The sequence below is a fragment of the Coenobita brevimanus genome, chromosome 87 (assembly GCF_032717465.1).
Source record: "Coenobita brevimanus isolate Jiangsu-jjx chromosome 87, ASM3271746v2, whole genome shotgun sequence".
NCBI lineage: Eukaryota > Metazoa > Arthropoda > Malacostraca > Decapoda > Coenobitidae > Coenobita > Coenobita brevimanus.
The window spans coordinates 705,133-718,251 of record NC_137040.1 but is presented as its reverse complement, the minus strand read 5'-3'; the positions used below and the strand labels follow the sequence as shown (position 1 = coordinate 718,251).

Sequence of the window (13,119 nt, the reverse complement as noted above, 5' to 3'; positions counted from 1 at the left end):
ATAAAACTTTTGGTGCAAAGGTGAGGAGTAAACAAAAATATACGGTATACAGTATTAATAGTCTAACTTAACATTTATGATCAGAAGCAACCAGTGCCGCACGGAAAACTTTCAAATCTTGTACTGTGTTTAATTGTAACTCCTAACCTTGGATGTGCTAAAATGACACACCACTTGAGTTATTCTCACAAAAAAGTAATAAGTAACTCTTGCATCCCGAGCGAAACACCCGATGCTGATGATGATGAAGAGAAATGAGCATGATTAATGAGTTCAGGAAACAAGAGTAATGAAGATGTGAGCATGATAATGAGTTCAGGAAGAAATGAACATGAATATGAGTCGGGGAAATGAGTAACAAAAAAGAAGCGAGTGCAAATGAGCTGGGAATAAAAGAATACATAATGAACAGGAAATGAGTGACGATGAACTGGGGAATGACCGACAATGAGAATGCTATAGATGGTGATAACTGGACACTGAGTGCATAAACAAAATAAAACTATAAGACAAAGGCAATGCGTTCATAAAAAATAATAATAAATGAGGTACGGAAAATTCTACTATAAACCAACGGACAAAGAAAGATGCAGGAAAAAATTCAAGAACAGTAAGTTCTGACATAAATAATAATGCAGGTATGCCTAAGTCATATGAAGAAAGTTATTGGACAGCATATAACCCACTACATTCAATCCAGTATAAAATACAATTATACTTTAATTTCCATTTATAGAAAAGACAGAAAAAAAGAACTCAATCATGTTACTAAAAACTTAAAAGAGGTAAAGCTTACTTATAAACAGTATATATCATAAAATTAAATTTCAACTCTGTTGCCAATTCTATACATAATGTCTAGAAAAAAAATAAAAAAAATAAAATCAGATCTGCAAGCTGCACCAGTTCCAATCAAGGCCTGTATTCTGGTGAGGTTAGGAGTTATTCTAGCACCTCTTTCTTAGCAATTTATCTTGAACATAATATCTTGGTACTCTCTATGCCATCAATATCTTTTTCATACTGACAGAGCACTTTGCCCACTTCAGTACGATGATGTGTCTTTCATTTCATTTGTACTCTCTTCAGATTTTACTTGGCTTTGGAGAAACTTTGAACTGGAGCGGTTAGATACAACCTTTACTTACCCCTTCACTACAAGGGATTTCTCAAAAGCTTAGTAAAATCTGGAGGTAACAATAATTAAACAAAATGTCACTATACTGAACAGGTTAACATGACACGCACAAATAAAATTATAAGAAGAGGTGCCAGACACCCTCCTATGCTGATAAGAATACAGACCCAAGTGCCTGACACCAGCTGCTGGTCCTGCCTGCCTCCCTCCCTGGTGGGTGGTCTGACTCAACACCCACTGAAATTATCCTTTACCTCTGAAATTTGATGGCATTTTTCATGTTACTCTTGGTACCTCCCAACAATGTTACCCAAATTTTGGAGAAGTGCTTTGAACTGATGGGGTTAGATTCCTCCATGAACTCCTGCAGTATGACAGATCCATCCTAATCACAATATAACTGTCAGGAGGTAGCAAGAATAAAACTGAAAATTTAATCATATTCACAGAGTTAAAAGTTTTTGCTGCCATGGACACACCTGGGTGCTTGATTCAGGCTAAACCCAGACCATCTTATTCATCAGAGGGGATATTGGCAGTCGAAAGGTAAACTGAGTTTTTAATTCTCTGACTACTAGAACTCCCCCTCAGCTGAACAAAACCATCTTGTGGGAGCCTGAATCATATAACTTAATGTTTCCACAGATGGCGTGAGGGCCAAACCCCCCTTGGTGGGCAGGAAGTCAAATGGCATCATACCTCTATCCCCACATCAAACAGGTTCCCGGGATGGACGCTGGGGTGGGGGTAAAGGTGGAGTGAAAACAGGTGTGCTAGTGTGGCTCCACTACATATGCAGGCTGGGTTCCATTGACTCGGAGGTGGGGAGAGTGGCGTGGGGGTACGTGTAAGAAAGTGCAGCGGGGTGAGGTGCTCCCTGACTCATCTCCAGTCGCCGTAGGTACGTGGGATCAGCGGCTGCCATGTGATGCGGGAGGTAGGCTTGACTGACGTGTGGCGGCATGACCGTCGGGTAGGAGTACTCTTGCGGCAGGTATTGTGTCGCACTGGGGAGCTCTGCCTTCACCAGGTTTTCGTGACACAACTTGAAGGTCTTGTCCGCCACCGTGGCCGGAGAGGACGATGATGAGGGCAGGCTGGGTGTGGCCACAGGTGTTGGGGTGGCAGAGTTAGATGCTTGTGGCTGGTCACTTATCCTTGGAGTTTTGTCCTGTCTGCTAAAGTAGGATGACGTGCTCTCCCCATCCCTTTTGTTGGAATCTTTGTCACCAGGTGGATGGGCTTGTCCTGGTGATGTGTATGATGTTCTGCGAGAATCCTTAGAAGGGGCCTTCTCCAAAGTCACATTGGGAGTTACCATTGTAGGGCCCTTGTCTTTCTCTCGATCATTGCACTTTTCAATGGACACGAGGGCTCTGGGAGATTCTGCGAATCTACTCCTCCGCCGCTGGGCTCCATTGCGCTTGGCATGTGTTCCACCAAACTTCTCTTGGCTGCGATAGATACGGGATTCAGTGTTGAGCTTACGGCGGATGGCATTTCGCACCTGTTTCTCATCAATGGCAGGGAAATTCCGGATGGCATCATCTGCAAATATGAGTACAGATTATGCAGTAGCTTGAGTAATTAAGATTTGGTAATACAATAATGGAGACTGCAAAGAGCACAACACAAAGGATCTTACACGTTGGAGGTGGAGCAGACATCAAGTGTAAGGAGACTTGGACATGGATTTACAAGCACTGAGTAACATGATACCCTATCCCACATTGAATAAATAAAAGCTGTTGAGGAATCAAGCATTCTCCTCAAGCTACATACGTGTGATAACTCTGATGATACAGGGGTCCAGCTGGTTTTTGTTTGACGGTCCTTTGTCCTTGTTAGCGAAACACTCCCCACCAGTGAGTGACGACGACGCCAGCACCTCCACTGGGAAGAAGTAGCGCAGAAGGTCGTTGATGTAGCGGTTGGCGTTGGTGCGGCGAAACTTGAAGTAGTCACTGGCTGGGATCGTCACACCACCTCCCAGGTCCAGCTGTAAGGAGAAGGTTTTATGTTTTTACCACCATTACAATGGCATTATTCTATAGTTTTCCTAAGTCCAGCTGCAAAAAGATTTTACATTTTTAACATCTTCATTAGAATGGCATTATTCTATAGTTTTCTTGTTACCTCCTGATAACTTATTTAGCTTAGGAAAGCTCTTTCATAATGAAGTGGTACACTTCTAGTAACCCAGTTAGTACAAGCACGTCTTTTACATTTTTGTTATCTCACAACCTTGAATGCTAAGCTGTGGGATGACAGTAACACTCAACCACATTCCCAGCCACAAAGAAGAGCTATCAAAAGGATGCAGAGCTGTAGTATTGTCTTATTCTGCCAATAATATAATGGAAATAAGACAAAAAAAATCTCACCCAAGTTAAGGCAGACAGACTATAGGAAACCAATGTGCTCACCATATCCTCTGAAACTCGTGGTAGGTCTGGTATAGGAGCAGGATTTTCTGAACCATCATCAGCTGATGATGACTTGCTCTTCTTGGGTGTGGAGGAGGAGTTGGTGGTGTGCAGTGGCGTGTCGTCCAGTTCTCCATCTGAGAAGTTGACCAGGGACGTGTCACCCTGGTCCATGTCATATGTTCGTTTGTTGGTGGCCGCATTGCCGCCACCACCTCCACCACCACCACCACCACCAGCGGCAGCAGCATTGCGGTCAGGACTCATCAATACTGACGGCTCCAGGGCACCTGACACTACTGATCGGTCTGAGGCAGGAGCTGTTGTCCCGTCTTGTGAATGGGCTGCTTCACGTGCAAACAGTCCTAGTCCGCGAATCTGGCCACACACACAAATGAATTACAATGTATTACTAAAGTGAATTTACTCTAACCTGACAGAAGATCTCGAGCACCTTTCAGCTCAGCTGATGGCCAGATCTTGTCAGACATGATAGCTGATTTTACTAGTGGTATAACAAAGGATGAATGAATGAATCAATAACCAGGGAGACTCATTCCTATCACACAGCTGTGTCTCACTGAATTTCATGCCCCTACACTCAGTATTGTATTCTAGTTTTGAAGTGGCTTAGTTAAGTCAGGTGAAGACAAATCAACTATAACTCCTTTACTATAGCAATGTTGTTATCATTTTATCATTTTTGTTCCCATTTAGGTGATTTCCTTGTAGTAAAGAAGGTACAGCTGGTTCTGGTGAAAAGTTGTGCAATGATAAGAACTGTGTGTGTGTGTGTAATGGCTTGGTGTAAAGGTCTGAGTGGGTAGATACTGTGTGTGTGTGTGTGTGTTTTGTGCAAAAATGATGAGAATAGTGTGAGTTGTTGAGATGAGTGGGCAAGAGAGTTGCGGAATTTTAAAGAAGAGTGCGTGTGTTGTTGCTAACCTGCAAGCCCTCTGCTGTTTTAAGGAGGCCAGTGAGGGACTCCTGAGGCAAGTGAACAACCCCACGGTACATAAAGTCCAGCAAAGCCTCCATGTCCTCGCTGCGAACATCCTTCATGTACACTGAAACCAAGTTCATCATAAGGGAATACGGTAAAATCCTCATTATATGCTACATTTCCCACATACTTTTTTTTGCAACCACATTTATTCCACAGCTGTTTTAGGGAAAACTGCCTATTGTCTGCTCTAATAGTTTCTCCCAACATACAGTACCAGCTGTGGGGAACAAGCTTATATTTTGGGCCACATCACCAGCACTTAATAAGGACTGAATGTAGCCTATATCAAGAGAAGTACATTATAGGAACTATTTCACAGCAAAGACTACACTGTGACTATCACAGACTGTCCTTAATAATGACTGAATGTATATCAAGAGAGGTACATAATAGGAACTATTTCACGGCAAAGACTACACTGTGACTATCACAGACTGTACTAAGAAGGTATTCAGTAAAGTTTTCAACTTCAACACTAACTTGTTCTCCACTTCAACCAAATCTGGTTAGATGAAGCTCTAGTCAGGTTACAAAAAGTCAGTTCAGCCAGAAGAGTTCTTTTCAACTGAACAATGAAATGTGCATTTTCTTTTCTATGACAATTTGTGAAGTAGCCATTCTTGTTGTCAACATCACATGGAAAGGTATGACAAAGCAATTATGCTAATCCACTCTCAATGAACATACAAATAAGCACAAACAGGGATATACTGTATTAATAACTTACCAATAGGATGCTTGCAGGGGTTTGTTGTGAACATCTCCTTGAAGTACTCACTACACATGGAGAGTACAAATTTGTGTGCTGGAAACAACTTGCCATCGCAGGCTAGTGTGGCATCAATCAGAGATTCCTGCGAGGAAAAACAGTAACTGAATTAGTGACTGTGGAGAGGAATATGAATGAGTGGTGTGAGTAAATGGGAGGGCAGTCTGATGGTGGAGAACAGAGTGACATGGAGGCAATTACATCACCCAGATTCCACGAGGTAACAGGTGGGGATCCCAAATTTCTTTCTTTACCCATTACGGACAATAATGAATTTGAAATTTTTGCATTTGTTTTAACCTGTTGAAGATCCCTAACCCCCTTCTGCTTGAATGATGGACAAGTTTAGACTAAATGATGAGTTGATTTGAACACTAACCAAGGAGACTTATTCTTTCCTCATAACTATGTCTCGTTAAACATCACACAACCATTAGGAAGGAAGCCTGAATACTAACAAAAGTGACCAAACTGCTCAATTACAGGTAGTAGATGTAAAGTGCAGAATAAACATTTTGGGAAGAGATATTGCAAAATCAAAACCATATATCCTTAAAAATGAAGGCAATGTTAAGCAACACTGACCTCTTCCCTTAATGAGTAAAGTAACTGTGATAAGGTGGTAAGGTGGTTGTTCCACCGAAGGGCTATCATTTCTTCATCTCCCCCGTTCGTCCTGTCAAAATAAATACAAATGTTAATACTGCAGAAAGGAGGAACCTACCATAATGTACAGAAAGGATCCAGGATTTATTCAACATTTTGTCTGTTACAGCTTGTATTTTGGTCCACTGCATTTGTCTAGATAAGTCTGGGTTTGCTGCAGCAGCAGCAAGCTTTTCAGCCTTGTAGACATTTTATCTATGATTAAGTGGATGTGTAGCGTGTCCCTGAGTGTGAGACCTGGGGGGGGGGGGGGATAGTTTTACGAAGAAAGAGATGAGGTAGGATGGGACTGGAGCGTATTGGTGTGCCGTGGAAGGGTACTGAGATGGTTTGGGCATGTGGAGAGGATGGGGGATGATAATTGGGTGCAGAAAGTGAGATATGTTAATGTTAGGGGTAGGGTAGCAAGAGGCAGGCCGAAAAAGACCTGGGACAAGGTCACTGAGCGTGGCCTCAGGGATTTGGGACTAAATAGGGAGGCTCCCAGAGATTGTGCAGCATGGAGAGCGGCCATTAGGTGACCAAGGCCAACACATGCAAGCCTGTTGGAGCCTTCAAAAATGAAACAAAATGATTCATGCTTACTCCAGACAACTTTATCCACTTAAGAAGAAACACAGTAAAACAGGGGGTTTAATGTCGTCTACTGCACACTTTATCCACTTAAGAAGAAACACAGTAAAACAGGGGCTTTAACGTCGTCTACTGCAGACAAGTGTACTGTGCCTGCCGTAGTAATAACTTTCTATAATGTATAATGCTAGGTTTAGAAATATCTCCATAAGTCCTTCTACTGTAAAGACAACATTGTTTGGTAGCAGCAATAAAATAAGTCATTGGAATGAAAGCATTAGGCTACGTGTAAATGAAAATTTTAATTCATTTTTAATACTTTACGCTGCACTTTGATGAGTACAGTACCGTATAATTAAATGCTAGCAACACAGAAAAATCATGAAAAGACATCACAAACTACAAATAATAAACACTTCAAGCTGCTGGTCTATATCAAGGCTAAGTGAAGGAAAGATAATGTCTGAATATTTTTCCTTTGAATAATGTCTTTTCTCTTATGCCTTACTGTTTGTGAAAGTATATAAGGTACTGTATTAAACTGATCAGTGAGACAGCATTACATTATCCCCTTCACTATGATTCTGGAGCAACCAGGATGTAAAAATATGACTGTGAAACAGCTTTACAGTCCATCAAAACACAGCTTTATCTGAAGATGCTGAAAATGACGATATCAATCTGGACATAAAGGATTACATGCAGCCTAAGTAAAACATTATGAATAATTTATTTTTGCTGCCTTCAGACAATTTTATTCTGCTCATGGTAGACGTTGTAACGGAAAGTGTTAGATATACATGTCACTGACCGCTCACTACAAGAAATCTTTCTAAAACAAAAACAAGTCATCTAAAAGTAACTGACCCCTCACTACAAGAAATCTTTCTAAAACAGAAGGAAGTCATCTAAAAGTAAAATAAAATACGCGCTAAGACGAAAAGATTAACAAGGCATAACTTCTTTAATCCAACATAGTCCTTAATTTATTCCACTCTCTAATCCAACAAAGTTTTTAATTCATTCCACTCTCCAGACATTTTATTCAACTTAGAAAACATTTCTCATAGTCAAGGAGTTAATTAAGGTTGTCTGTCCTAACTGATAGTTGTCCAGAGATAGCAAGAATGAGCTAATAAAATACTGTAATCTCATTCAGTGGGATTAATTAGATATCTGGCAACAATGACATGAAAACATGCTGCCAAGTTCAATTCACACATGGTAATTTTACTTGTTGAAATTCACCATACCTTTGTTATACAATGAGCCAGTATGTGATGAATCACTTATATTATGGCAAAAAAGTTAGGAGGTTCAATATCCTGTACAATATAATTTTCACTTAGCTAAACGACTGATCACTATCCCATACGAAACCTTACTGGTTGGTGTACTTATGCTTATATGATCACCCTCACACAAGTCTAGTCATTTGTTGGTTCAAAGATGTCATTTGCACTCATCACTGTTGGGTGTTTCTGTCAGTGATGGAACAATAATGTGGTGGCGGAGTTCAAGCAGCAAGTGAAGCGCAATGACGTGAAATAACTACCACTTTAGTGACTTGCAAGCTTATTTTAGTTACTTTTGGTGGTAAGCAGAAAGTGATGTGAAATAAAAACTCATTCAGGCATTGGAGATGTTTTCTTTCTTTGGTGGTCGGCATTTGCCCCCAAATGTATCCCCATTGATGAGATGTCATAAATGACACATTATAAACCTCTCCTCCACTATTCAACAGGGATACGTCCCACAAAAAGTGGTTGAATAATGAATTGATCAAATAACGAACCTACTTTTCACATGAGACTGTTAAGAGATAGGAGAGGTTAGGTTTCTGATCACCTTTGTCATCCAAGAAATACCTTTATTCAATAAAGATGGAAAAAAATACCGAAAAAGACACAGGAATTTGAGCTGTTTCCCTACTGACCTACATTCTCAAGGAAAATTATTTTAGTACAGTACTACAAACATCACAGATGATTGACATTTACATAAAAAAAATACTGGAGAACAAAGTACACCTACTTAGCAATATTACGGAAAACCATCTGACCACCTGAAATAGCATGTTTACTGCCCATCCTGCCGACTGGACATGACGTCACCACACCAAAACAAACTCAAATGTGTACAATTTAAAACCATAAATAGCAGTGGATGCACTGAATCCTAACTTGGGAGCTTTGCCTCCAAGACCCCCCAGTGATTATAACCTACATAACCTAGTGCACACTACGATGTGCCTTACGTAAACTGGCACCAGAACAGTATCATGTGTTATGAGCGTTTGTTAATCACTGACACAATCGTCACCCGACCATGCGATGGCGAAACACTCACTCAGGTTGGTGAGCACATGACTTCGCTTGACAAGGGTAGTAGTAGGGGTTTTGCATGCCTACAGTGGTGCTGTGGTATTCCATGTGATCACAAACAAATGCAGGCCAATGATGAGGCAACCGATCAGCAGGGCAGAGTGCAGGAGACCGAGGCAGCTCGGCCAGTCTGTCTGGCGATGCGCGATATGAATTGTCGAAATGGCGGGGATAACCATACTGAACAACAAAAAAGGGTACAGATTTATAAAATGTCAAAACAATAAACTGTCGAATAATGATGTCGAAAAACAAGGGCTTGGTATACAGTATGATAAATTATCATGCAAATGCTTTTTTCTAACACATCCTCATCATAAAACTAGGGCATGACGTATAATCTATCTATTGCCAGACGCCTCAATCCCGTTTGGGGTGGCCACAAACAAATCGCCTCCAAGTCGCCCTGTCCCCCGCCATTTCACTGCCCTGCTCCCAACTCTCACCCCCCTCTCTCATATACCTCTCCACCCCATCCCTCCATCTCATCCTCGGCCTTCCCCTCCCTCTTCCCCCCTCCACCTCACTCACATACACTCTCTTCGTCAGTCTTTCACCCTCCATCCTCTCCACATGGCCAAACCACCTCAGTGTGATCCTCATAACGCTTCCTATCACATCCACATCCACACCACAACGCTCCTTTATATCCTCATTCGTCAGCCTGTCTCTCCATGTGACTCCAAAGGCTCCTCTTAAATAACTCATTTCCACTGCTCTCACTCTTGACTTGTGTCCTTCCAACAACGTCCAAGCTTCACTTCCGTACGTTAGAGTTGGTATCACAATACTGTCATGTAGTAACTTTTTCACTTCCATGCTCACTTCCCTGTTTCTTATCACTGCTTTCAAAGAACCAGCAACCTTTCTTCCCTGATGTACCCTTTCATGCACTTCACCCTCCAAACCTCCATCCTTACTCATCACACTACCCAAGTACTTAAACGTACTCACATTTTCCAATTCCTCACGTATAATGAAGAGCTTTATTTTCCTATTACAGTATACATAGACTAACTACAGTATATATATACCAGTACTTCACTAAAAAATTATGCATCATGACCATGACTTATAAATAATACAGAAGACCACACAACAACAAACTGACAGATCAATGGGAAAGTAAGTCTCAAATGGCTCACGATAACTTTAATGAGATTTTTCTGGGTAGTATATTTCAAATGTAATTAGCTTTAATATTAGTATATTTCAAATGTAATTAGCTTTAATATTTGCATGGTAAATATGATGGTGATGCATACTCAGCACTGAAAACAAAAATCAAACAATCACACTCAATATGAAATTTAGTTAAGTACGGTACACAAAAACTGAAATCAATATCAATGCACCATTTACTTGGATTCCAGTACTTTTTTCAGCTGTATCTATGAACCATTCTCAAATACATGTTAATTATTTATTTATATATTGCATATTTTATATGCACATAATGACGTTAACCTCAAACTTCTCCATCTTCAAAGCACAACTAAATTTGTTTAAATGATAAACTGCCCATAAAAGATCTATCTATCTATCTATTGCCAGACGCCTCAATCCCGTTTGGGGTGGCCACAAACAAATCGCCTCCAAGTCGCCCTGTCCCCCGCCATTTCACTGCCCTGCTCCCAACTCACACCCCCCTCTCTCATATACCTCTCCACCCCATCCCTCCATCTCATCCTCGGCCTCCCCCTCCCTCTTCCCCCCTCCACCTCACTCACATACACTCTCTTCGTCAGTCTCTCACCCTCCATCCTCTCCACATGGCCAAACCACCTCAGTGTGTTCCTCATAACGCTTCCTATCACATCCACATCCACACCACAACGCTCCTTTATATCCTCATTCGTCAGCCTGTCTCTCCACGTGACTCCACAGGCTCCTCTTAATAAAAGATATAATTCAAATAAATATGACATCTATACGTGAAATTATATCACTGTATGAAAAGCATTAATACTGAAATCAAAACCATTTTTAATACAACTCTATACAAAATCTAGTAGCAATATTCCTCTATTTTCTCACAGTGATATGAGAAACCAAGATCACACATTGTTTAAATGTATCTGGCTTTATTTACTTCTCTCTCATTATAATATCCCATTTGAAAATTACAATATGGCCGTAACAACACTATGAGGTTTGATAGCACAATGTTTGTATAGCTTTACTGAACAAGAGGCTCGAATTCAATCGTGTCAATCTCAAGTATGTTTGGTATGCCAGCACAGATGAGACTCATTCCTGTTCCAATATGAATTGACGAGCAAAATGAACACAGTTTTATATGATATTAACGCAAGCACCATGCACAAATTATATGTTGCATTAAACTCATGTGCGCCATGACGCTGGCACCAACGGGAGTGGTCTTCTGTGTACGTCTAATCACAGCATAAATCCTGCCTTGGCGGCCTTTTGGGGACTTGTATCATACTCACATAATGGCTTACTGAGTCCCTGGGTATGGTTAATGATCCTCAAGGCGCTCTGACCCGCCAGAAAGAGTTTAAATCAACAATAAATTCACAAGGTTACCGCAGTCCTTGGTCCAGCCACCAATATGTAAACAAATGCCGGGGTGTGCAAACTCGCCATTGGTGTGTTCTGCGCAGGACCATCTCAGCCAAGCCAATAACAACCCACCACTCGACAACACCATTTTCCATTGGCTCTCGACATGAAAGCTTCGTCTGCAGGAAATCTGGCAGCTGTGCGCGGGGCGGCCGGCAGGGGGGGCAGGTGGAGGGCTTTTTCTCTCTTCAAGTTCATAATGATACTCGCTTTATTCATATGTTCGTATACGTTTGTCTGTTTTATTAATATTTACCATTTTCACGATTAGAATAGGGTTCCGGTAAAACAGGAGGGGGGAGGGTGTCAGTTCTTTTCCATTTGACAGAGCTTTATTTGGGACAATAATTTGAATACACGACGTATCGTTGTGTCCTAGGCTTTGACATTTGTTTCTGATTTTGTTTCTTGTAAATAATGGCTTATTATTTAAAGTGTAATATTGAATAATGTATTCTGTATTTTAGCGATCATCTGAATTACTGGACTTCGTATTCTTATAATAATCACGCATGGTAGGTAATATGTATCCACGTAAATATACAAAAATCAACAATTAGTGTAAATATTATACAAAAGTAAGAAAATGTAAACTATTACAAGTGACTTGAATGCATATTCCAGGGGGTTGCGCGACATCGGGGAGGTTGAGGGATCAACTGTCTCATGATCGAAAATTATTGCGGTTGCTGCGATTGTTAGGTTACGTGTTGGCAAAAGCTCAGGTAAGCGAGAAGCAAAGTTGCCAGCAAGGATGAATGACTGCATAGATATGTGTGAAGTATTGTAACAAGTGACTCCAAGTGATTGAGGGAGGAGTTGGCTCATAAAGAAATTTCGCAGTTATACTACTGTTCAGTTACTTTTTGATATTCCAGGCGAGCATGAAATACTTAAGTGCTGGCAGGGATATTGTAAGGTGTATAGAGCACTAACAGTAAGGATGAAGTGTTAGGGGATGGTTCATTGTTTACACGATAAATAGAGGACAATTTTAATCCCTTCAACGGAAGTATTTTCCATTTTCTCTGCTAAGCGAGGCGATTGTTTTTGTTTAGCTTTGGGGATAGGAGTTTGATGAAGATTCTTCCAAGGAAATTGTCAGATAAGGCTCCATGTTGCTTAAGGAAGATGAGCATTAGCCTATAGTGCATCAGTTACGAGGGGATTTACTCACCTGGACAGGACTTACATCATTAACCTGGCACATGGAGGAGATTTGTTTGTGGCCATCCCACTGACCCCTATAATATGGAGAGGCTTTCTCAAGGGTAGCACCGCGTAGCTTGTGTGCCCGCTGCCAGGGACAGAGGGCATCGCTGATGATGTTTATGCACTACACCCAAAGCCTGCGTCTTTTTAAATCATCTGATGAATTTGGAAAACATAGTGTCATGGCCCACTGCTCAGCTTATGTAAGCAACAGCAAAACAGAAACAGCAGACTAAGAACAATGTTCCAATTGCATTACCATGGTGGAGACGACAAGTGCAGGTGTTCTAGTGTGGCGGCTAAAGTTACACGCTCACTGCGGAGATAGCCTTTCCATACTATAGAACTCAGTGGGCCAT

General features: G+C 41.2%; 1 protein-coding gene across 1 annotated transcript; it reads right to left on the bottom strand.

The window, feature by feature from the left end:
• Window positions 1-1,902: 1,902 nt before the first annotated feature.
• Window positions 1,903-11,472, bottom strand: LOC145410940 (uncharacterized). Its single transcript, XM_080280994.1, has 7 exons — window positions 11,416-11,472; window positions 5,925-6,015; window positions 5,298-5,424; window positions 4,510-4,631; window positions 3,565-3,942; window positions 2,921-3,137; window positions 1,903-2,686 (listed from the first exon to the last, which is right to left on the bottom strand). Coding segments are annotated over exons 1-7 (1,698 nt in total). The 5' UTR covers window positions 11,418-11,472; the 3' UTR covers window positions 1,903-1,925.
• Between the last annotated feature and the right edge of the window lie 1,647 nt (window positions 11,473-13,119).